The following is a 26,793-nucleotide window of genomic DNA, read 5'->3' as shown; positions in this document are numbered from 1 at the left end:
GTTTATTCCACGTGTAACTCTGTCTTGTTGTATGTGTCAAACTGCTTTGCTTTATCTTGGCCAAGTCGCAGTTGCAAATGAGAACTTGTTCTCAACTAGCCTACATGGTTAAATAAAGGTGAAATAAACATTTTAAACAGTGGTGGAAAAAGTACTCAATTGTCATACTTGATTTAAAAGTAAAGATACCTTAAGAGAAAATTACTAAAATAAAAGTGAAAGTCACCCAGTAATATACTACCTGAGCAAAAGTAGGTATTTGGTTTTAAATATACTTTCAAGTATCAAAAGTAAATGTAATTGCTAAAATATACTTAAATATCAAAAGTAAAAATATAAATCATTTTAAATTCCTTATATTGAGTAACCTAGACAGCACCATTTTTTATTTTTATTTACGGATAGCCAGGGGCACACTTCAACAGTCAGACATAATTTACAAACGAATCATTTGTGTTTAGTGAGTCTGCCAGATCAGAGGCAGTAGGGATGAGCAGAGATGTTCTCTTGATAAGTGCGTGAATTGGACCATTCTCCTGTCCTGTAAAACATAAAAAATGTAATGAGTATTTTGGGGTGGCAGGAGTAAAAAGTACAGAATTTTCTTTAGGAATGGAATGTGGAATAAACATTGTCAAAAATATAAATAGCAAAGTAAAGTACAGATACCCCCAAAAATTACTTAAGTAGTACTTTAAAGTATTTTTACTTAAGTACTTTACACCACTGATTTTAAAGTATATTGAGTTTGTCCATTTTTTATTTTTATTACTCAAACCACCCATGGGTATTTGACACCCCTGTTCTACAGGATAGACATATTTCTGGCGTGGTGAGGTTAGGGTTAATACTCGTACTACTAATGTTAAAGACGCACTCCAGCTATGTTTGAACTTTAGTGTTAAAAAACTAAATCCCACGTATAAATGCAGTAAAGTACACACACTTAAAAAAATATGTTGTGAGCAAAATAGTTTTTTGTTGTTGAAAGAACTGCATACTTCATGGAGTAGGCCACTCACGGAGTTGATCTGACGGTGCTCTCTGACGTCATCGGCCTTCTCCCTTCGCTTGAAGAACAATAGAGGAGCATTAGAGAACTGAAGAGGAAACACTCACCACTCTACTTGTGATGTCATGACTGACCTGGATCAGTAAATCAGGTGTTAAATGAGGTGAAAAGGAGACAGGAGTGTGACTTTAACCACCACCCCTTCCCGTACAGGATAGAGATGGCTGCTGACATGGTGAGGTTCCTGGGTAGAGATATCCACTTCCCACACGGTATCTCCCCCAAGACTGACTCCAACTGTTGGTTCATCAAAGGCATCATCTGCACTGGAGGTACACACACAGATGCAGATCCGCAAAAACACACAGACACACACAGACACATGCAAATGTTCCTTGATGTATAGTTAACATAAAGCATGGTATTAGTAACATAAAGTTACACCGTTTTCTTTCAATCACTTTGTTTGTGGTACATTTTCACAAAACAGATCATCAAAATGGCTTCTTTTTCAAAACACTAAGCACATTTTCAAAGGACTGAGGGCAACAAACAAATTCACAAAATTCACAAAATTACTCTTTTAATTTGGACGCATATTCAATCTCAGTATGTGCTTTTTCAAAATGCAATATTCACTTCACTTTTGATTTTCTTGTCATTTGTTAACAGTATAATTAACTATCAGTTAATCAAACTGCTCAAATCTGATAACTACTGAATCAAAATGATGTAATGCCTAATTAAATCAAGTCAAATTTTATTAGTCACATGCGCCTAATACAATTGGTGTAGACCTTAAAGTGTAATGCTTACTTATGAGCCCCTAACCAACAATGTAGTTTAAAAAAATACGGATAAGAATAAGAAATAAAAGTAACAAGTAATTAAAGAGCAGCAGTAAAATAACAATAGCGAGACTATATACAGGGGGGTAACGGTACAGAGTCAATGTGCGGGGTCACCGGTTAGTTGAGGTAATATGTACATGAAGGTAGAGTTATTAAAGTGACTATGCATAGATGATAACAACAGAGAGTAGCAGTGGTGTATGCAAAAAGTCTGGGTAACCATTTGATTAGGTGTTCAGGAGTCTTATGGCTTGGGGGTAGAAGCTGTTTAGAAGCCTATTGGACCTAGACTTGGCACTCTGTGCGGTAGCAGAGAGAACAGTCTATGACTGGGGTGGCTGGAGTCTTTGACAATTTTTAGGGTTTTCCTCTGACATAGCCTGGTATAGAGGTCCTGGATGGCAGGAAGCTTGGGCCCAGTGATGTACTGGGCCGTTCGCATTACCTTCTGTAGTGCCTTGCGGTCGGAGGCCGAGCAGTTGCCATTCCAGGCAGTGATGCAACCAGTCAGGATGCTCTCGATGGTGCAGCAGTAGAACCTTTTGAGGATCTGAGGACCCTGAGGGGGAATAGGTTTTATCGTGCCCTCTTCACGACTGTCTTGGTGTGCTTGGACCATGTTAGTTTGTTGGTGATGTGGACATCAAGGAACTTGAAGCTCTCAACCTGCTCCACTGCAGCCCCGTCGATGACAATGGGGGCGTGCTCTGTCCTCTTTTTCCTGTAGTCCCCAATCATCTCCTCTGTCTTGATCACGTTGAGGGAGAGGTTGTTGACCTGGCACCACACGACCAGGTCTCTGACCTCCTCCCTATAGGCTGTCTCGTCATTGTCGGTGATCAGGCCTACCACTGTTGTGTCATCGGCAAACTTAATGATGGTATTGGAGTCGGGCCTTGCTGTGCAGTCATGAGTGAACAGGGAGTACAAGAGGGGACTGAGCATGCACTCCTGAGGGGTCCCTGTGTTGAGAATCAGCATGGCGGATGTGTTGTTACCTACCCTTACCACCTGGGGGAGCCCGTCAGGAAGTCCAGGGTCCAGTTGCAGAGGGAGGTATTTAGTCCCAGGGTCCTTAGCTTAGTGATGAGCTTTGAGGGGACTATGGTGTTGAACGCTGGGCTGTAGTCAATAAATAGCATTTTCACATAGGTGTTCCTTTTGTCCTGGTGGGAAAGGACAGTGTGGAGTACAATAGAGATTGCATCGTCTGTGGCTCTGTTGGGGCGGTATGCAAATTGGAGTGGGTCTAGGGTTTCTGGGATAATGGTGTTGAAGCACTTCATGGCTACAGACGTGAGTGCTACGGGTCGGTAGTCATTTAAACAGGTCAACATTCCGCAGGGCCAGACGTATTGCCAGGACGTGTACAGCGAGCATGCGCTGAACAACTGGCAAGTGTCTTCACTGACAGTTTTAACCTCTCCCTGTCTGAGTCTGTAATACCAACATGTTTTCAGCAGACCACCATAGTCCCTGTGCCCAAGAACACTAGGGTAACATGCTTAAAGCTCTTACTCACATCGGCTGCGGAGAGTCTTCCGGAACAGTCTTCCGGAACAGCTGGTGCTCTCATGCATGTTTCAGTGTTATTTGCCTCGAAGCGAGCATAGAAATAGTTAGGCTCGTGTCACTGGGCAGCTCTCTTCCCTTTGTAGTCTGTAATGGTTTGCAAGCCCTGCCACATCCGACAAGCGCCCGAGCCGGTGTAGTACGATTAACGTATATATAGTTTGTTAATAACTGCTGAACACTGTAACATTCTACATATTTACCTAACAAATGTATCAGTTTGACATCAATTTATGTTGGAAAGTAAAACCAAATCATGTATGGATGTGGCTGTAAATACTACATCCTCCTTCTCCATCAGCCGGTGTGCTTCAATAGGACAAAGTGGAAAGACTCCCTATGTGCTACCATTATAGCGTAGTGTACAATGCACTGCTGAAATACCTAGGATTATACAGTATATAACAATACATTCCAGCCAGTATCTGAATTTCATTGATACATTAAGCTGATGAATTTCAAGCAGAGAGACAGGAGATACTGTGTCAGTTGACAAGTCATGTAGAAAAGGTGATATTGTACAGTTATCCATGGGGCAGAAATGGCATACAACACCGTGGTAAGTTTTTACCATAGCCGACTGGTTTACAATACCACTATATCTGATTATTTTACCTACTTACTGTATGTACTGTAGTACTGTATGTACTGTAGTACTGTATGTACTGTATAAGGATAATTAAACTAAAATTGTGCATGTCAAGCTATAGTCAAATTCTGTATGGAAAATTATATTTACAATCTACTATTCTTTCTAACAGCACTTCAAAAATAACTGTTTTTAAAACGTGTATCTTGTATTCTTTGCTATTCGATTTAATGTTAGTTAATTCATTTAGTTAATTTATTTTAGTTAGTTAATTAGTTACAATACCACTATTTCTGATTATTTGTACTGTATGAGGATAATGAAACTAAAATCGTACTGTATCTACTGTAGTACTGTATGTACTGTAGTACTCTATGTACTGTGGTGCTGTATGTACTGTGGTGCTGTATGTACTGTAGTACTGTATGTACTGTAGTACTCTATGTAATGTGGTACTGTATGTACTGTAGTACTGTATGTACTGTAGTACTCTATGTACTGTGGTGCTGTAGGTACTGTAGTACTGTATGTACTGTAGTACTCTATGTAATGTGGTACTGTATGTATTGTATAAGGAAACTGTAAGACTGACGTATTTCTCAACATGCTCATAACCTGCTATTGGATACAAATTATGTAAAGAATTGTGCATGTGAAGTTATAGTCAAATACTGTATGGAAAATTACCATCTAATATTTGTGTGTTCAGCACTTCAAAAATAACAGTTTTTAAAACGTGTATCTTGTTTTGCTATTGGACTTAACGTTAGTTAAAATGACTAAATGGTGACCATATCATTATCTGATGTATTGGTGACTAAACTAAATGTTCTCATGGTATTTCACGGAAAACTTTGATTTTGCATGAATGACTCAGGGGTGAAAGATGTGTAAAACTCTAATGAATGCACAATCAAAGGTTCTGAACAGAAGATAGCGGGTATTACGCTGGGCTGGAAAGTAAAACCGGCTTCCCTGTGGCTCAGTTGGTAGAGCATGGTGTGTGCAACGCCAGGGTTGTGGGTTCGATTCCCACGGGGGGCCAGTACAAAAAAATGCATGAAATGAAATGTATTCATTACTGTAAGTCGCTCTGGATACGAGCGTCTGCTAAATGACTAAAGTGTAAATGTATTACAAATGTTATCAGTTTAGAGTTTTGTACTTAAGAGTTTTGAAAATACTTGTGAAAATAACACCAACACGATTGAAAAATTGCTGAAATGTTTTCCCCAGGTGTGGATCCGTTCTCTGCTGTTAGGATCTTCCTGGGATTCGTCCAGATGGGTTTCGTCTTGTTTATTCTAACCTACTGCATCAAGTAAAGCTCTACAACATGATCTTGCCTATACAGTCCTTCTCATACACGTTCCACTATACATACTGGCCACAATTCCAAACTAATGGGAAAGATAGGCACCATCTAACTCTTAACATCTTAGTTGTCTGACCAGTTGAGTTGGGTGAACTGTCCCTGAATTGTTAGCATTGGCCCTTTTAAGGGCCACCCCTAGAGTGAATGTGTAACATAATTCTATTGGTTATGGTCTTAATGAAGTCAACCATCCATAACTTCTCTTTGTTTATGTCTCTGTCTCTTGTTGTCTAGGCGACGCATCAACCACATCCGGTTGTTCCGGGGTCCCAACAAGATCCTGCTCACCCTTGACGACGTCACCTTCATCAACCCGTCGCTTAGCAACAAGGTCAGCAGTTCTAGATCAACTTTTAAGGAACTTTTTTTGTTGCTTTATCGTTTGAGCCTTTTCTATTTGCAAAATGTTCATATTTTTTTTATTAAAAAAAATATTATTGAATGTACAGAGCGACAGACCGGAACAGTTGGGGGCAGGGGTCCATTTTCTTTACTGATTTGCCTAGTTAAATAAAGGTCAAATGAATAAATAAATGTTGTAGTGAAACTTAAACTATGATGTCTACTCTGTAACATTTTCAGAAGCTTAGTATAGACAGTAACAGAAAGATCAGTGAAGTCTCTCTGACGAGCCATTCACAGCACAGCCCCACGTCCCCCTTCTCTGAACAATCACCTGCTACCTACGAGAACTCCAACGTCGTCCTCTATGAGGTGAGACAGAGTAGAATGGTTGATTGATTGATCAAATGTTTGATTCATTTGTTATGACAAACTGCGTAAATGTAATACATGTTTGTGATGAACATCTGAGGGTGTAAATTCTTGACTATTATGGCCCAATATCTTAAGATTGGTTCAGTAAGATAGATTTGGAGCCAAATACAAACAAACGGACACATACTTGTAATAGGCTATTTTAGTATTTGATACCATAGATAAATAAAATGTTGTTGGGTTTTTTCTCCAGGGAGACTGGGCGTGGCTGAAGAGACTACCTCATGGCGCGTTCAGGAATATCAACCCCAAAACCAGTGACGTATTTGAATTGGTGGGTTTCCTTTAGAAATATATATTTATTCATGTTTATTCATATCCTTGGGTATAGTTTCCTTTAATGTTGATGCTGTTCTGTTGTTGTTGTATTTTCAGTAGTTCTCCACCCTGTTGCAAATACGATACCAAATCCATACAATTCCTACTTCAATCTGCACTGACCCCCTAACCTCTAACCCCTGCCCCCCCCCCCACACACACACAGATGAAGGACATGCGTCATGAGAACATTAACCTTTTCCTGGGTTTCTTCCACGACTGTGGAGTGTTTGCCATCGTAACCGAGTTCTGCACCAGGGGAAGCATGGAAGACCTTTTGCTCAATGAGGATGTCAAACTGGATTGGATGTTCAAGTCATCACTACTGCTGGACCTTATTAAGGTAGGGTGGAGGGAGGGCGAGAGAGGGAGAGGGAGAAAGAGAGGAAAGGAAGGGATGGATGTTCAAGTCATCTCTACTATTAGACCTTATTAACGTGAGGAGAGGAAGGGAGGGATGGAGGCATGACTAGGACAGGAAGAAGAGGGGATAGAGAAAGGGCAGGAGATGTCAAAGTTCCTCAGCCGGAGGGAGGGAGGGTTCTAAAGTGAATGAGGTAAGGTGGAAGAGCATGTCTGGCTTCCATGCTTATCTCCAGTGTTCTGTCTCTGAGTTCTATGTTCCGTGTTCTCCCCCAGGGTATGAAGTACCTGCACCACAGGAACTTGTATCATGGTCGTCTGAAGAGCAGGAATTGTGTGGTGGACGGACGCTTCGTCCTGAAGATCTCTGACTACGGATACAACGAGGTTCTAGAGGCAGCAAAGTTCCCCTACACAGAACCTCCTGCAGAGGGTGAGTAGGTCTGGAGAGGAGTGGAGAGAGATTTGCCTTGAGTCTGGACAGAGTTCCGTCTGGACAGGGTTCCGTCTAGAGAGGGTTCCGTCTAGAGAGGGTTCCGTCTAGAGAGGGTACCATCTGGACAGGGTTCCGTCTGGACAGGGTTCCATCTGGACAGGGTTCCGTCTGGACAGGGTTCCATCTGGACAGGGTTCCGTCTAGAGAGGGTTCCGTCTAGAGAGGGTTCCGTCTAGAGAGGGTTCCGTCTGGACAGGGTTCCATCTGGACAGGGTTCTGTCTGATAAAAAAGTGCATATAACGGTAGTGTGTTTATGTACAGTATGTGTTTGTTTGGTTCTCTTCCTGTGTGTGTGTGCCCCTCCCTCCTAGACCTGTTGTGGACTGCCCCTGAGATTCTGCGTGGCCCCTCCCCCGGTCTCTACGGCAGTCTCCATGGGGACGTATACAGCTTCGCCATCATCATGCAGGAAGTGGTCATGAGAGGCCCGCCTTTCTACATGCTGGAGCAGTCTGCTGCAGGTAAGAGACTACATTACCCAGAGTACACCTGTACTACAGGCAACAGAAGTGGTCATGAGAGGCCCGCTTTTCTACATGCTGGAGCAGTCTTCTGCAGGTAAGAGACTACATTACCCAGAGTACACCTGTACTACAGGTAACAGAAGTGGTCATGAGGGGCCCACCATTATGCATGATGGAGCGGTCTTTTGCAGGTAAGAGATTTCTTGGTATCACTTTATTTGGATAGTCCCATCTGTCAGTAAGACCTGTCCCTCTCCATTAGATGTTTCTGCCATTGTGAGACAATAAAGTTGTGATTTGAATTGAATATGACTGGCTCTATGTAAATGTCTTTCTGTGATTCCATGAATTTTATCTCATCGCCTCCATCGCAACCATATTGGAGGAGACGATCTCAGGCCCCTCCCCTCAAACCTTCTTCTCCAATGAGTTTTAAGGAGGAATTGAGGAAATATGAATTTAGCTGAATAGTCCTCTGACCCCTGTCCTCCAGAGTTGATCCAGAAAATCCGTAAGCCCCCTCCTCTGTGTCGTCCGGTGGTCTCCCCTGACTACGCCCCTATGGAGTGTATCCAGCTGATGAAACAGTGTTGGAATGAAGAGCCAGACAGACGGCCATGCTTCGACGAGATCTTTGACCTGGTACAGAGGGTGGGGTGGGTTATACAATGCCTTCAAATCTGTGTGTTTGTTTCAGAAACTCAAACTCTCTCTCTCTATTCCTCTCTCTCTCTCTCTCTCTCTCTCTCTCTCTCTCTCTCTATCTCACTCTCTCTCTTCCTCTCTCTCTCTCTCTCTCTCTCTCTCTCTCTCTCTCTGTCCCCCTCTCTCTCTCTCTTCCTCTCTCTCTCATCTCTCTCTCTCTCTCTCTCTCTCTCTCTCTCTCTCTCTCTATCCCTCTCTCTATCTCTTCCTCTCTCTCTATCCCTCTCTCTATCTCTTCCTCTCTCTCTATCCCTCTTTCTCTCTCTATCCCCCTCTCTCTCTATCCTTCTCTCTCTCTTCCTCTCTCTATCCCTCTCTCTCTCTATCCCTCCCTCTCTCTATCCTTGTCTCTCTCTCTTCCTCTCTCTCAATCCCTCTCTCCCTCTCTTCCCCTCTCTCTCTCTATCCCTCTCTCTCTCTATCCCTCTCTCTCTCTCTCTATCCCTCTCTCTCTCTCTATCCCCCTCTCTATCCTTGTCTCTCTCTCTTCCTCTCGCTCTCTATCCCTCTCTCTCTCTCTATCCCTCTCTCTCATCCACCCCACCTCTCTCACTCCCCTCTACCCCACCCCTCTCTCTCTCTCCCCCCCTCTCTCTCTCTCCAGTTTAAGAACATCAACAAGGGCAGGAAGACCAACATCATAGACTCCATGTTGAGGATGCTGGAGCAGTACTCCTCTAACCTGGAGGAGCTGATCAGAGAGAGGACTGAGGAGCTGGAGATAGAGAAACAGAAGACTGAGAAACTACTCACTCAGATGCTGCCACCGTAAGTACACACACACACACACACACACACACACACACACACACACACACACACACACACACACACACACACACACACACACACACACACACACACACACACACACACACACACACACACACACACACACACACACACACACACACACACACACACACACACACACACACACACACACACACACACACACACACACACACACACACACACACACACACACACACACACACACACACACATACACACACACAAACCCCCACTCACACACTCCCTCTCTTTCCTAGGGCGGTTGCAAATGCCCTGAAGGTGGGTGGTACAGTGGAACATACACACACACAAACCCCCACTCACACACTCCCTCTCTTTCCTAGGACGGTTGCAAATGCCCTGAAGGTGGGTGGTACAGTGGAACATACACACACACAAACCCCCACTCACACACTCCCTCTCTTTCCTAGGACGGTTGCGAATGCCCTGAAGGTGGGTGGTACAGTGGAACATACACACACACAAACCCCCACTCACACACTCCCTCTCTTTCCTAGGGCGGTTGCAAATGCCCTGAAGGTGGGTGGTACAGTGGAACATACACACACACAAACCCCCACTCACACACTCCCTCTCTTTCCTAGGACGGTTGCAAATGCCCTGAAGGTGGGTGGTACAGTGGAACATACACACACACAAACCCCCACTCACACACTCCCTCTCTTTCCTAGGACGGTTGCGAATGCCCTGAAGGTGGGTGGTACAGTGGAACATACACACACACAAACCCCCACTCACACACTCCCTCTCTTTCCTAGGACGGTTGCGAATGCCCTGAAGGTGGGTGGTACAGTGGAACCGGAGTACTTTGATAACGTGACGCTGTACTTCAGTGACATCGTTGGCTTCACCACCATCTCAGCCAATAGCGAGCCCATCGAAGTGGTTGACCTTCTGAACGACCTCTACACGCTGTTTGACGCCATCATTGGCAACCACGACGTCTACAAGGTAGAGAGAGAGAGAGAGAGAGAGAGAACCACACTTTAATCACACAATGACACTCAGCAGTGTCCTACAACTAAGAATCTGGAGCAAAGTTACTACCTACTACTAAAACTTCCTGTAGGGAAACTTAACAGTGCCCTAATTGGCTTCGGTCTGCCCAGTACATTTCCCTTTATATATACAGTACCAGTCAAAAGTTTGGACACAGATACTCATTCAAGGGTGTTTTTTATTTTTACTATTTTCTACATTGTAGAATAAAAGTGAAGACATCAAAACTATAAAATAACACATATGGATTCATGTAGTAACCAAAAAAGTGTGAAACATATGAAGAAATATTTTTATTTATAGATTCTTTAAAGTAGCCACCCATTCTCTCAACCAGCTTCACCTGGAATGCTTTTCCAACAGTCTTGAAAGAGTTCCCACATATGCTGAGCACTTGTTGGCTGCTATTCCTTCACTCTGCGGTCCAACTCATCCCAAACCATCTTAATTGGGTTGAGTTTGGGTGATTGTGGTGGCCAGGTTTTCTGATGCAGCACATCACTCTCCTTCTTGGTCAAATAGCCCTTACACAGCCTGGAGGTGTGTAGGGTCATTGTCCTGTTGAAAACAAAGGATCACTAAGCGCAAACCAGATGGGATGTCGTATCGCTGCCATGCTGGTTAACCTGTTATGGCTAGGGGGCAGTATTTTCACGGCCAGATAAAAAACGTACCCGATTTAATCTGATTATTACTCCTGCCCAGAAACTAGAATATGCATATAATTATTAGCTTTGGATAGAAAACACTCCAAAGTTTCTAAAACTGTTTGAATGGTGTCTGTGAGTATAACAGAACTCATTTGGCAGGCCAAAACCTGAGAAGATTCTGTACAGGAAGTACCCTGTCTGACCATTTCTTGGCCTTCTTGATTATCTCTATCCAAAACAGGGGATCTCTGCTGTTACGTGACACTTCCTACGTCTCCCATGGGCTCTCAGAAGGCGGCAAAAAGCTGAATCGTGGCTTTGCAGGCCCTGGTTGAAAAACAGTAGCGCGTTTGGATAGTGGTCGGTCACAGTACTATGAGACTCAGGCTCGTGCACGAGGGGATCCCATGCTTTTATTTTCTCTCTCTTTGTATGTAAACACGCTTTCCCGGTCGGAATATTAGCGCTTTTTTACGAGAAAAATGGCATAAAAATTGATTTTAAACAGCGGTTGACATGCTTCGAAGTACGGTAATGGAATATTTAGATTTTTTTGTCACGAAATGCGTCGTGCTCGTGACCCTTATTTACACTTCGGATAGTGTCTTGAACGCAACGAACAAAACGTCGCTATTTGGATATAACTATGGATTATTTTGAACCAAACCAACATTTGTTATTGAAGTAGCAGTCCTGGGAGTGCATTCTGACGAAGAACACCAAAGGTAATCAAACTTTTCTAATAGTAAATCGGAGTTTGGTCAGGGCTAAACTTGGTGGGTGTCAAAATAGCTAGCCGTGATGGCTGGGCTATCTACTCAGAATATTGCAAAATGTGCTTTCACCGAAAAGCTATTTTAAAATCGGACATAGCGAGTGCATAGAGGAGTTCTGTATCTATATTTCTTAAAATAATTGTTATGTTTTTTGTGAACGTTTATCGTGAGTAATTTAGTAAATTCACCGGAAATTTGCGGGGGGTATGCTAGTTCTGAACGTCACATGCTAATGTAAAAAGCTGGTTTTTGATATAAATATGAACTTGATTGAACAAAACATGCATGTATTGTATAACATAATGTCCTAGGCGTGTCATCTGATGAAGATCATCAAAGGTTAGTGCTGCATTTAGCTGTGTTTTTTTTTTTTTTTACATTATATGCTAGCTTGAAAAATGGGTGTCTGATTATTTCTGGCTGGGTACTCCGCTGACATAATCTAATGTTTTGCTTTCGCTGTAAAGCCTTTTTGAAATCGGACAGTGTGGTTAGATAAAGGAGAGTCTTGTCTTTAAAATGGTGTAAAACAGTCATATGTTTGAAAAATTGAAGTTTTTGTATTTTTGAGGAATTTGTCATTCGCGCCACGCCTATCATTGGATATTGGAGCAGGTGTTCCGCTAGCGGAACGTCTAGATGTAAGAGGTTAAGTGAGCATTGAACTCTAAATAAATCACTGACAGTGTCACCAGCAAAGCACCCCACACCATCACACCTCCTCCTCCGTGCTTCACGCTGGGAACCATACATGCAGAGATCATCCGTTCACCTACTCTGCATCTCACAAAGACAAGGTGGTTGGAAACCAAAATTCTAACATTTTGACTCATCAGACCAAAGGACAATTTCCACCGGTCTAATGTCCATTGCTCGTGTTTCTTGGCCCAAGCAAGTCTCTTCTTATTATTGGTGTCCTTTAGTAGTGGTTTCTTTGCAGCAAGTCGACCATGAAGCCCTGATTCACACAGTCTCCTCTGAACAGTTGATGTTGAGATGTGTCTGTTACTTGAACTCGGTGAATCATCTATTTGGGCTGCAATTTCTGAGGCTGGTAACTCTAATGAACTTATCCTCTGCAGCAGAGGTAACTATGGGTCTTCCTGTCCTGTGGCGGTCCTCATGAGAGCCAGTTTCATCATAGCGCTTGATGGTTTTTGCTGCTGCACTTGAAGAGACTTTAAAAGTTCTTGAAATGTTCTATATTGACTGACCTTCATGTCTTAAAGTAGTGATGGACTGTCGTTTCTCTTTGCTTATTTGAGCTGTTCTTGCCATAATATGGACTTGGTCTTTTACCAAATAGGGCTATCTTCTGTATACCACCTCTACCTTGTCACAACACAACTGATTGGCTCAAACGCATTAAGAAGGAAAGAAATTCCACAAATTAACTTTTAACAAGGCACACCTGTTAATTGAAATGCACTCCAGGTGACTACCTCACGAAGCTGGTTGAGATAATGCCAAGTGTGCAAAGCTGTCATCAAGCACAGGGTGGCTACTTTGAAGAATCTCAAATATAAAATATATTTAGACTTGTTTAACACTTTTTTGGTTACTACATGATTCCATATGTGTTATTTCATAGTTTGGATGTCTTCACTATTATTCTACAATGTAGAAAATAGTAAAAACAAAGAAAAACCCTTGAATGAATAGGTGTGTCCTAACTTTTGACTGGTACTGTATATATATATATATACATATACTGTATATATCACCTGAAGTTAATTGACCAATCAAAATGTTTTCCACCCGTCCTCCTCTCTACCCGTAGGTGGAGACGATAGGCGATGCCTACATGGTGGCGTCAGGGTTACCGGTTGCCAACGGAGATCGTCACGCTGCAGAGATATCCAACATGGCGCTAGACATCCTCAGTGCTGTGGGCACCTTCAAGATGAGACACATGCCTGACGTACCTGTACGGATACGCATAGGCCTACACTCAGGTGAGAGATACAGGGGGTACACACATACATATGAATGCACATGCACAAAAAAACACACAGTGCCTATCTATAGTGTGTGTGTGTGTGTGTGTGTGTGTGTGTGTGTGTGTGTGTGTGTGTGTGTGTGTGTGTGTGTGTGTGTGTGTGTGTGTGTCTTGTAGGTCCGTGTGTGGCGGGGGTGGTGGGATTGACCATGCCTAGATACTGTCTGTTCGGAGACACTGTCACCACAGCCTCTCGTATGGAGTCCACTGGGATGCGTAAGTTATAATACACGATGCATTGCTGCAGTATACAGTGCCTTCGGAAAGTAGTGAGACCCCTTAACTTTTTCCAAAGTTTGTTACGTTACAGCCTTATTCTAAAACTGATATTTTTTTTTACAAATTCCCTCATCAATCTACACACAATACCCCATAATGACGAACCAAAAACAGGTTTTTAGAAATAAAAAATATATTGAAAAAAATGAAATATAACATTTTACATAAGTATTCAGATCCTTTACTCAGTACTTTGTTGAAGCACCTTTGGCAGTGATTACAGCCTCAAATCTTCTTTTGTATGACGCTACAAGCTTGGCACACCTGTATTTGGGGAGTTATTCCCATTCTTCTCTGCAGATCCTCTCAAGCTCTGTCAGGTTGGATGGGGAGCATTGCTGCACTGCTATTTTCAGGTCTCTCCAGATGTTAGATTGGCTTTAAGTCTGGGCTCTGGCTGAGCCACTCAAGGACATTCAGAGACTTGTCCCGAAGCTACTCTTGCGTTGTCCTAGCTGTGTGCTTAAGGTCATTGTCTTGTTGGAAGGTGAACCTTCGCCCCAGTCTGAGGTCCTGAGCACTCTGGAGCAGGTTTTCATCAAGGATCTCTCTATCCTTTGCTCCGTTTATCTTTACCTCAATCCTGACTAGGATTGCCGCTGAAAAACATCCCCACAGCATGATGTTGCCACCACCATCATTCACCGTAGGGATGGTGCCAGGTTTCCTCTAGACGTGATGCTTCGCATTCAGGCCAAAGAGTTCAATCTTGGTTTCATCAGACCAGAGAATCTTGTTTCTCATGGTCTGATAGTCTTTAGGTGCCTATTGGCAAACTCCAAGCGGGCTGTCATGTGCCTTTTACTGAGGAGTGGCTTCCGTCTGGCCACGCTACCATACAGGCCTGATTGGTGGAGTGCTGCAGAGATGGTTGTCCTTCTCCACAGAGGAACTCTGGAGCTCTGTCAGATTGACCATCGGGTACTTGGTCATCTCCCTGACCAAGGCCCTTCTCCCCCGATTGCTCAGTTTGGCCGGGCGGCCAGCTCTAGGAAGAGTCTCGGTGGTCCCAAACTTCTTCCATTTAAGAATGATGGAGGCCACTGTGTTCTTGGGGACCTTCAATGCGGCAGACATTTTTTTGTACTCTTCCCCAGATCTGTGCCTCGACACAATTCTGTCTCTGAGTTCTACGGACAATTCCTGTGACCTCATGGCTTGGTTTTTGCTCTTACATGTACTGTCAACTGTGGAACCTTATATAGACAGGTGTGAGCCTTTCCAAGTCATGTCCAATCAGTTGAATTTACCACAGGTAGACTCCAAGTTGTAGAAACATCTCAAGGATGATCAGTGGAAACAGGATGCACCTGAGCTCAATTTCGAGTCGCATAGCAAAGGGTCTGAATACTTATGAAAAGAAGGTATTTCTGTCAGATTTTATTTAAATGAATTTGCTAAAGTTTCTAAAAACACGTTTTCGCTTCGTCGTTATGCGTTATTGTGTAGTAGATTGCTGAGAAAAAACAATATATTTCATCCATTTTAGAATAAGGCTATAACGTTACAAAATGTAGAAAATGTCAAGGGGTCTGAATACTTTCTGAAGGCACTGTATATGCACTGTTCTAGCTTCTGTTCATTCTAAAGAAGTTAAGGACATGTCGTGGGTGCATGAAAGAGCCATGAAGCTTCTCTAGAGAGTGTCTATGTGAACTTGACTTTGTGAGTGTCCTGCCGCCTGTATTTGCAGCCTACAGAATCCATGTCCATAACAGCACAGTTAAAATCCTGCTGGAACTCAAGGCAGGATACAAGGTGCAACTGAGAGGCAAAACTGACCTGAAGGTAAGAGACAAAAGACTGACTATACCTGGGACCACCATCATGTTGCATACAGTAAGCTCAGATCTCCCTAGAACTACCAAGAACTCTCTAGAACTACCAAAAACTCTCTAGAACTACCAAGAACTCTCTAGAACTACCAAGAACTCCCTAGAACTACCAAGAACTCTCTAGAACTACCAAGAACTCTCTAGAACTACCAAGAACTCCCTAGAACTACCAAGAACTCTCTAGAACTACCAAGAACTCTCTAGAAACTCCCTACTGAACTCTCTGTCTCTCACTCTCTCCTCTCCCTATCCTTTCCTCCTATACTCTCTCCTCTCCGCAGGGAAAAGGAGGAACAGAGGAGACCTACTGGCTCATAGGGAAGGACAACTTTGAGAAACCTCTCCCCGTCCCCCCTGAATTCAAGAAAGGGTAAGGAACGCCTTCCTCCCTTCCCTCCGCCGTCACTCCTCCACTGTCTGTGCCTTTTCTTGTTGATCCTGCCTCTGTGTCCGATTCGTTTTCCACAGGCAAATGGCTCATGGCCTGCAGATGGAGGAGATAGCGAGGTACAAGAAGAAAAAAGCTGAGAAACTGCAACAGCTTACAAAGAAGAATAACTGAATTACATAAGGTAATGTTATGCATGGAAAATGTATAACATTACTTGTTTGGTGACGTTTTTACTTGCTGTAGTTTGGGACTTGCCAGGCGGTCATTGTACATAACAATTTGTTCTTACCTGACTTGCCTGGTTAGATCAAGGTTCAATAAATAAAACTCAATCAAACCTGGTTTGGTTTACCACTCAACATCGTTTATATTCATTTGTTGGTCACTGATCAAATCAGTTCTTCTACTTTACAAGTTTAAGGCCGGGATTCAATGAAATGTGCGTTTTCGACAATGCACTTTTGATTCAATCCCGGCCTAAGTTTCACTTGTAAACAGTGATATGTGAAGATTTGATTCTGAGTATTTCACTATAATTTTAGCTAATATACTGGTATGAGAACACTAATGTGTTTTGTAATAGAGCAAATAATCCTGATCCTATCATAACTACCCCTGGGAGGGCAGAGATCTTGATACATCTGGGACACGTACCTACCATATAGTTAATATGTTGGCTGGGACAGGTAGATACTATATAGTTACTATGTTATGTGAGCTGGGACAGGTAGATACTATATAGTTAATATGTTATGTGAGCTGGGACAGGCAGATACTATATAGTTAATATGTTATGTGAGCTGGGACAGGTAGATACTATATAGTTACTATGTTATGTGAGCTGGGACAGGTAGATACTATATAGTTAATATGTTATGTGAGCGGGGACAGGTAGATACTATATAGTTACTATGTTATGTGAGCTGGGACAGGTAGATACTATATAGTTACTATGTTATGTGAGCTGGGACAGGTAGATACTATATAGTTAATATGTGAGCTGGGACAGGTAGATACTATATAGTTAATATGTTATGTGAGCTGGGACAGGTAGATACTATATAGTTAATATGTGAGCTGGGACAGGTAGATACTATATAGTTACCATGTTATGTGAGCTGGGACAGGTAGATACTATATAGTTAATATGTTATGTGAGCTGGGACAGGTAGATACTATATAGTTACTATGTTATGTGAGCTGGGACAGGTAGATACTATATAGTTAATATGTGATGTGAGCTGGGACAGGTAGATACCATAGTTAATATGTTATGTGAGCTGGGACAGGTAGATACCATAGTTAATATGTTATGTGAGCTGGGACAGGTAGATACTATATAGTTACTATGTTATGTGAGCTGGGACAGGTAGATACTATATAGTTAATATGTTATGTGAGCGGGGACAGGTAGATACTATATAGTTACTATGTTATGTGAGCTGGGACAGGTAGATACTATATAGTTAATATGTGAGCTGGGACAGGTAGATACTATATAGTTAATATGTTATGTGAGCTGGGACAGGTAGATACTATATAGTTAATATGTGAGCTGGGACAGGTAGATACTATATAGTTACCATGTTATGTGAGCTGGGACAGGTAGATACTATATAGTTAATATGTTATGTGAGCTGGGACAGGTAGATACCATAGTTAATATGTTATGTGAGCTGGGACAGGTAGATACCATAGTTAATATGTTATGTGAGTTGGGACAGGTAGATACTATATAGTTAATATGTTATGTAAGCTGGGACAGGTAGATACTATATAGTTAATATGTTATGTGAGCTGGGACAGGTAGATACTATATAGTTACTATGTTATGTGAGCTGGGACAGGTAGATACTATATAGTTAATATGTTATGTGAGCTGGGACAGGTAGATACTATATAGTTACTATGTTATGTGAGCTGGGACAGGTAGATACTATATAGTTACTATGTTATGTGAGCTGGGACAGGTAGATACTATATAGTTAATATGTTATGTGAGCTGGGACAGGTAGATACTATATAGTTACTATGTTATGTGAGCTGGGACAGGTAGATACTATATAGTTACTATGTTATGTGAGCTGGGACAGGTAGATACTATATAGTTACTATGTTATGTGAGCTGGGACAGGTAGATACTATATAGTTAATATGTTATGTGAGCTGGGACAGGTAGATACTATATAGTTACTATGTTATGTGAGCTGGGACAGGTAGATACTATATAGTTAATATGTTATGTGAGCTGGGACAGGTAGATACTATATAGTTAATATGTGAGCTGGGACAGGTAGATACTATATAGTTACTATGTTATGTGAGCTGGGACAGGTAGATACTATATAGTTAATATGTTATGTGAGCTGGGACAGGTAGATACTATATAGTTAATATGTGAGCTGGGACAGGTAGATACTATATAGTTACTATGTTATGTGAGCTGGGACAGGTAGATACTATATAGTTAATATGTTATGTGAGCTGGGACAGGTAGATACTATATAGTTAATATGTGAGCTGGGACAGGTAGATACTATATAGTTACTATGTTATGTGAGCTGGGACAGGTAGATACTATATAGTTAATATGTTATGTGAACTGGGACAGGTAGATACTATATAGTTACTATGTTATGTGAGCTGGGACAGGTAGATACCATATAGTTACTATGTTATGTGAGTTGGGACAGGTAGATACTATATAGTTACTATGTTATGTGAGTTGGGACAGGTAGATACTATATAGTTAATATGTTATGTGAGCTGGGACAGGTAGATACTATATAGTTAATATGTTATGTGAGCTGGGACAGGTAGATACTATATAGTTACTATGTTATGTGAGCTGGGACAGGTAGATACCATATAGTTACTATGTTATGTGAGTTGGGACAGGTATATACTATATAGTTACTATGTTATGTGAGTTGGGACAGGTAGATACTATATAGTTAATATGTTATGTGAGCTGTGACAGGTAGCTACTATATAGTTAATATGTTATGTGAGCTGGGACAGGTAGATACTATATAGTTACTATGTTATGTGAGCTGGGACAGGTAGATACCATGTAGTTACTATGTTATGTGAGCTGGGACAGGTAGATACTATATAGTTACTATGTTATGTGAGCTGGGACAGGTAGATACTATATAGTTAATATGTTATGTGAGCTGGGACAGGTAGATACTATATAGTTAATATGTTATGTGAGCTGGGACAGGTAGCTACCATAGTTAATATGTTATGTGAGCTGGGACAGGAAGCTACTATATAGTTACTATGTTATGTGAGCTGGGACAGGTAGATACTATATAGTTACTATGTTATGTGAGCTGGGACAGGTAGATACTATATAGTTACTATGTTATGTGAGCTGGGACAGGTAGATACTATATAGTTAATATGTTATGTGAGCTGGGACAGGTAGATACTATATAGTTACTATGTTATGTGAGCTGGGACAGGTAGATACTATATAGTTACTATGTTATGTGAGCTGGGACAGGTAGCTACTATATAGTTACTATGTTATGTGAGCTGGGACAGGTAGATACTATATAGTTACTATGTTATGTGAGCTGGGACAGGTAGATACTATATAGTTACTATGTTATGTGAGCTGGGACAGGTAGCTACTATATAGTTACTATGTTATGTGAGCTGGGACAGGTAGATACTATATAGTTACTATGTTATGTGAGCTGGGACAGGTAGCTACCATAGTTAATATGTTATGTGAGCTGGGACAGGTAGATACTATATAGTTACTATGTTATGTGAGCTGGGACAGGTAGCTACCATAGTTAATATGTTATGTGAGCTGGGACAGGTAGATACTATATAGTTACTATGTTATGTGAGCTGGGACAGGTAGCTACCATAGTTAATATGTTATGTGAGCTGGAACAGGTAGATACCATGTAGTTCATATGTTATGTGAGCTGGGACAGGTAGATACTATATAGTTACTATGTTATGTGAGCTGGGACAGGTAGCTACCATAGTTAATATGTTATGTGAGCTGGGACAGGTAGATACTATATAGTTACTATGTTATGTGAGCTGGGACAGGTAGATACCATGTAGTTCATATGTTATGTGAGCTGGGACAGGTAGCTACCATAGTTACTATGTTATGTGAGCTGGGACAGGTAGCTACCATAGTTAATATGTTATGTGAGCTGGAACAGGTAGATACTATATAGTTCATATGTTATGTGAGCTGGGACAGGTAGATACTATATAGTTAATATGTTATGTGAGCTGGGACAGGTAGCTACCATAGTTAATATGTTATGTGAGCTGGGACAGGTAGCTACCATAGTTAATATGTTATGTGAGCTGGAACAGGTAGATACCATGTAGTTCATATGTTATGTGAGCTGGGACAGGTAGCTACCATAGTTAATATGTTATGTGAGCTGGGACAGGTAGATACGATATAGTTCATATGTTATGTGAGCTGGAACAGGTAGCTACCATAGTTAATATGTTATGTGAGCTGGGACAGGTAGCTACCATAGTTAATATGTTATGTGAGCTGGGACAGGTAGATACCATGTAGTTCATATGTTATGTGAGCTGCCTAGATAGACTGCTGCCTACAGTGTGGAATCCCAGATATGTTGTTGTTTGTACTGTATGTTACGCGGTCTTTATATGTTGTATGTTGTCTCTGTTTGTCCCTTAAGTTTTGTTCCTAAAAACTCACTAACTTTTTGTGTCGTAGTTACATATTTATCATTTGATGCCAATACCACTATAATGTTTATATGATATTGAACAGAGTTGGTGTTTCATGAAACGTATGAACCCTTAACTGGGTCCACAGTACTGCTTCTCCCTGATAGTTATTTGATGTATTCTTAAATGTCACCAGTGAGTCTAGTCGCTTGGTGTCCCAGGTCTGATTCTGACCAGCAGTACTGCGGCTGGACGTCGAGGCCTGGAACTGACTGACCCCTAGTGTAAGCCACTGTTAGGTGGAAACACTCTGGGCTAAATCTCTCTCTCTCTCTTTGTTGTATTTTGTGTGTTCCAGGTCTGTCCAGGAGATCAAGGACTTCAAGCTGCTCCTCCAGAAGGCTGTGAAGAAGATCTCCACTGTCAGAACGGTGGCTATGGTTACTATGGTGGACGACGACAACGTCATGATGCACCACCACTGACCAATCAGACTTCATGACGCACCACCACTGACCTTTGACCCTAGCCAGAAAGAGGCATCATGGGAGCTACAGCAAAGGCATATTTTGACTCCATTTTGAATCAATGGAACTTGTGGCAGACCAATGAGGACCACCAATCCTTACTGTCGCTCCATGGTCAACGAGGAGGGAACAGCAGGGAGGGAGAGGACCCAGTGACAAGTTTGCATCTGCAAGTTATTGGTGAATATTCAGAAAGGGGCACTTACAAGTGTCTGGTCATGCATTGCCCAAGCAACAGTGTGTGCGTGCTCCTGCGTCTGCATGCGCCTGTGTGTGTGTGTGTGACGGGGGAGGGGAAGTGAAAGGATGTGCTGTGTAGAGATTACTGCAGCTTGTTTTAAATATGAAGCATCTTGCCGGACGGTAGGACGATGAGTCACCTGGGCCAGGGACTATTATTAGAACTATCAGTAGGACTATTACTCAGTAAACCACGGATCGGATCTGTCCAGTGAGTCTACTCGCTTGGTCTCCCATGAACGCTTTGCTCAAAGCCTCTTCCTACTTTTCTTCTCCTCCTAATTTCCTCCTTCTCATCCTCCTCTCTTCGCGCCCTGACGAAACAGTCTCTCTTGATCGTCATGCTCCCTGCAGTCCCACGTTTCGAGGAAGCACACTCTGTCCGTCTGCTGACTTACTGAAACGCCAGCTTTGCTTTTTCTTGTTCTTGCATGTTGTGTTATGTTGATGTTCTTTAATGTAAACCTCAGACTCTTCCAGGAAAACTCCAGCAAAACTCTCCCAGAATTCTGAACCGCATAGGTCAAATCAAATTGTATTTGTCACATGCACTGAATACAACAGGTGTAGGTTTACTTACGAGCTATTTTCCCAACAATGTAGTGCAAAAAAACAACAATTACAAAAAATATGATGGGTCAGTGACGGGTCGCTACATATGTAAAAATCCCCGTATAAGTGAAACGTTTCTGTAACATGTATAACACATCTGTGAAATCACTCACAAAAGGCTTGAGATGTTTAAATGAATGAGTATATATATGTGAGAGACAATCCATCAAATATACACTCTGATGACACACAAACAAGTCAGTTAAGAACAAATTCTTATTTTCAATGACGGCCTAGGAACAGTGGGGTTAACTGCCTTGTTCAGGGGCAGAACGACAGATTTTTACCTTGTCAGCTCAGGGATTCGATCTTGCAACCTTTCGGTTACAAGTTCAACACTAACCACTAGGCTAAAATACAAAAAAATACATTCTGATGACGCACAAACATTCCTATACGGATGTCTTTCTGAATGATTCTTTCCATCATCATTTTTCAACATGCCTGTATTATAACCAATTCAAGATGATATAATATTTTGTTTGTTTACTGGTGTTGATTGTATTCATGTATAATTGTGTACTGTAACTTGTTAGCATGGCTTGCAATACAAATGTGAAAATTGTCACTACTGGTCAGTTAACCCACAATAATGCACTTTCATGCCCCAAATGTGACAGACAATATGTAGGTCTACAGTGTGGTTATATAGTTCAATGATGAAAAGACGGCACACGGTTACAATAAACGTATTTGCTAGATCACAAATACTGTATTTTTGGTATTCTGAATGGCATTCAAATTAGATACACAGAGGTAAACCTATTAGCCTTATCAATTATGAAAACAATTTGTATCGGTGGTTAGCAGAGGTAACTTACTCTACCCTTCTCCCATGTACTGTCCCCACTCCACATGTCACAGGTTTTAACCGGTAGAGATTAAAAGGGACTTCTGACATGCAAACCAATCTTTAATTTTAGAATAGGTTATAATTACGTTAGAGTCAGGGTTAAGGCTAGGCTTAAGGCTAGGATCAGTTTAAAATTTGGGCTAGTCGGTTTGCGTGCCAAAAAAGTCCCTTTAGTCTCACCAAAACAGTTTTAATTCGACTACAACGCCCTCTAATGGCAGATAGAGCAGATGCATCAGATGGGGACCCAGAATGCAACTGGGATTGGGATTATCTACTGCTCTATTCCTGTCCCGACCAGTCTGTCTGCTCCTAGAACATCATGTACAGGAGGGGCCGGATTGTAATCCCACTATAAACCTGCTCATAGAGATATGGTGCCTGGGAATATATATCAATCCACAGTACAGTACCATTTACTGTAAATCAGGGTTCCAGATTCTACTGGGTTTTGCAGGTTTTTGTTACAGCCAGGCACTACATTATATGATAATACACTGCTGCCTGGGAATATGTTTCCGTCTACCAGTAGAGGCAGGTGGTAGGAGCTGATTGTAATGGTTGGAATGGAAGATAGTTTCCATATGCTTACATTTTACATTTGAGTCATTTAGCAGACTAAGAGCGATTTACAGTAGTGACTGCATAGATTTAAAAATAAAAAATAAATCGTTCTGGTCCACCATGGGAATCAAACCCACAACCCTGGTGCTTGCAGCATGCTCTACCAACTGAGAAATGAATTCCATTCCAACCATTACAATGAGACAGTCGTCCTATAGCTTCTCCCACCCAGCCTCCACGGGTGTCAACAGTACAGTACCATTTACTGTACTTCTGAGTGAGCAGAGCAAAAATATGAGGTTTGCAGGTTTTAGTTCCTGCCCAGCACTAAACACACCGGTTTGACATGATCAATTAACTATATTGAAATGTGATGCATAAAAGAGAGGAGACTAGAGTGCTTTCATCTAGGGAACTGTTATGTCATCTGGGGTTTAGTGGTGTGCGAGGAGGGGGGTTGAAAGGGGAGGATGGAGGGAAAGGGGAGGGAGGAGAAAGGGAGGCGGGTGAGGACTGGGCAGGGAGGTATAGCATGATATGTGTAAATATGGAAATGAGGTAAACTACTAATACTATTCTGTGCAGTTTAGTATCTCTCCCGCTTGAGGAAACCCATCCACCACTGTTCTATTTCAGCGATATGTTCATGCATTTTGGGGAAAAAATAACCCAACAATACAGAACAGTGTGAAGTTGTATTAGTCGTATGTACATGGTATACACTTCCAACGAAATGCTTCCTTGAAGGTTCCTTTTCGAAAATGCAACAATATTAAGAAATACTAAAAGATAAGAATACAATCATAAAGTACACCCAATTGCATTTTTATTGCTCAAAGTATTTCTTAATTAGTCAAATTACCGTATTTTAAAACATTTTGGGGGGTCCCATTTTTGTAAAATGGCATCACACCTAAAGCACAACGGGAAGCAGACCTACAGTAATGCACTAAGGTAACCAGTAAACGGCGCCCCTGCAATACTGAAGGGAAGAAATAAAAAAAGCATAGACAGGGTAGTGACTATTTAATTAAATAAAAAGTTACTTGGTATCATGCCTTATATGTTATCAGAAAATCTCTCGCTGAATCAATTGCACAGAATCGTCTCTTAAAACTCTTATCTTAAAATGACTTCTAAAAAATGACTAATATTTTGAAACAATTGTTGCAATGTTCCCATAATCTAGACCTAGATTCAATGAGATTAACTGTTAACCAAAGATAGCAGATGTTTTGGTGGTGTCAGAGGGAGTGGAACTGCATTGGAGCCGTCAAATCAACTCGCTGAGCAGTTGCTCTTGCGATCATTGTCACAAAGCCACACCCGACCCCACTCGCGTTAGAAGTTCAGAAGGAGAAAGTGTAGGCCAGGGATCATCAACTAGATTCAGTGACGTGCTGGAACATAATTACAAATAATTTGTAGACTTCAAATTGACTGCAAGAAGCCCAAACAGATATATTGTTTTACTAAAACATAATCATTTCAAACCTTGCTTATGTTAAATGATCAGGTGTCTTTCTATTATGCAGGGAAATACTTGGGAACAGATTTCTTAAATTAAAATCAATTGGAGATGATATGCTAGTGTTTTATGTCCAACAATAAAAAATACAAATATTTGTTTTTTTTTGCAAAAAAAACTTGGGGGCCAAATAAAAACACCTGTGGGCCAAATTCGGTCCACAGGCTGCCAGTTAGGGAATCCTTGTGTGGACTATATAGAAACAATTACGCTAAAATTAAAAAATCATTCAACGAAATAATGAGGTTTTCTATCATCCTAATGGAGGTGTAGATTACATCTCACATTACAGTGTTCTTAACGGAGGTGTAGATTACATTTTACATTCCAGTGTTCTTAACGGAGGTGTAGATTACATTTTACATTCCAGTGTTCTTAATGGAGGTGTAGATTACATTTTACATTCCAGTGTTCTTAATGGAGGTGTAGATTACATCTCAAATTCCAGTGTTCCTAATGGAGGTGTAGATTACATCTCACATTACAGTGTTAGAATTTGTAAATAAGGCTGCATGGGATTTATGTCAATGTGACTCTGTGCAGCCAATGGCAATGTCCGCTTTAGTTGATAATGCAGAAAGCCAGTTGTACCTCAGACACCGTCAAAGCAGATCTGATTGAATGGAGCCCCTATTCACATTATGACCGAAGACACTACTGTTGTGTATTTACTTAAAGGGCCAATCAGTATAGCCTAAAAACATGATTAAAACTATAATTTTCATATCATGGATGGTCAGTCCTTGCATCCATAGCCCTGTCTTTGAATTTGAGAGTGGTTACTTTTCTCCAGCCCAATCTCCTTGCTTTGTAAGGAAACAGTGTTGGGGAGTAAACTTTGTTATTGTTTTAACTGCTGATTGCCTCTTTAACAAGTGAGGTGTTTGGATAGAATTAATAACTTATTATGATGCGTTACACCCATCCCTGTCTCTCAGGGGCTTGACCAGACAGGGCACAGGTAAATTATTTCTTAAGCGCCTGAATAAATACCTAGCCAAGATTGCTGAGTCATGAGGAGTCACACCACTACAGCAAGCAAATAATGAATCATAAAAGGAATGCAGAAAAACAAAACAATATGAATAGATTTCAAAACACCCACTGTGACCCAGGGGTCGCGCATAAAGCGTCTCAGAGCAGGAGAGCTGATCTTTTTTAATATGATTATGGAGATGGATGGCCTGTTCCTAGATCAGCACCTTTACTCGTCGTAATGTGTGTTTTGTCCTATATTTTTATTTTATTTATTTAAATGTTTTACTCCCAGCCTCGTTCCAGCAGGAGGCCTTTTGCCTTTTCAAATCAAATCAAATCAAATTGTATTGGTCACATACACATGGTTAACAGATGTTAATGCGAGTGTAGCGAAATGCTTGTGCTTCTAGTTCCGACAGTGCAGTAATATCTAACAAGTAATCTAACAAATTCACAACGAATACCTTATACACACAAACGTAAAGGGATGAATAAGATGGCCAACGGCCGTCAATGTAAATAAGAATTTGTTCT

The 26,793-nt window shown here is 41.5% G+C and overlaps 1 protein-coding gene across 3 annotated transcripts in view; it reads left to right on the top strand.

Moving 5' to 3' along the window:
- Positions 1-23,044, top strand: part of gc2 (guanylyl cyclase 2) — a 34,110-nt gene extending 11,066 nt beyond the window's left edge. For 2 of the 3 annotated variants that reach the window (XM_045701567.1, XM_045701566.1), the window contains exons 12-27: positions 1,226-1,344; positions 5,261-5,345; positions 5,634-5,730; positions 5,982-6,113; positions 6,370-6,450; positions 6,661-6,837; positions 7,134-7,290; positions 7,666-7,815; positions 8,312-8,460; positions 9,128-9,291; positions 10,098-10,290; positions 13,545-13,719; positions 13,881-13,979; positions 15,736-15,830; positions 16,159-16,247; positions 21,316-23,044. In XM_045701567.1, coding sequence (XP_045557523.1) covers positions 1,226-1,344; positions 5,261-5,345; positions 5,634-5,730; positions 5,982-6,113; positions 6,370-6,450; positions 6,661-6,837; positions 7,134-7,290; positions 7,666-7,815; positions 8,312-8,460; positions 9,128-9,291; positions 10,098-10,290; positions 13,545-13,719; positions 13,881-13,979; positions 15,736-15,830; positions 16,159-16,247; positions 21,316-21,442 — 2,089 coding nt within the window. In that variant the 3' untranslated portion in view covers positions 21,443-23,044. Of the gene's footprint in view, positions 1-1,225; positions 1,345-5,260; positions 5,346-5,633; positions 5,731-5,981; positions 6,114-6,369; positions 6,451-6,660; positions 6,838-7,133; positions 7,291-7,665; positions 7,816-8,311; positions 8,461-9,127; positions 9,292-10,097; positions 10,291-13,544; positions 13,720-13,880; positions 13,980-15,735; positions 15,831-16,158; positions 16,248-16,345; positions 16,450-21,315 lie in introns of all 3 variants that reach the window. The other variant, XM_045701568.1, reaches the window with a different exon arrangement.
- Positions 23,045-26,793: the final 3,749 nt, after the last annotated feature.

This window comes from Salmo salar, chromosome ssa18 (assembly GCF_905237065.1).
Source record: "Salmo salar chromosome ssa18, Ssal_v3.1, whole genome shotgun sequence".
In the NCBI taxonomy this organism is placed as follows: domain Eukaryota; kingdom Metazoa; phylum Chordata; class Actinopteri; order Salmoniformes; family Salmonidae; genus Salmo; species Salmo salar.
This window is presented reverse-complemented; position numbering and strand designations above follow the sequence as displayed.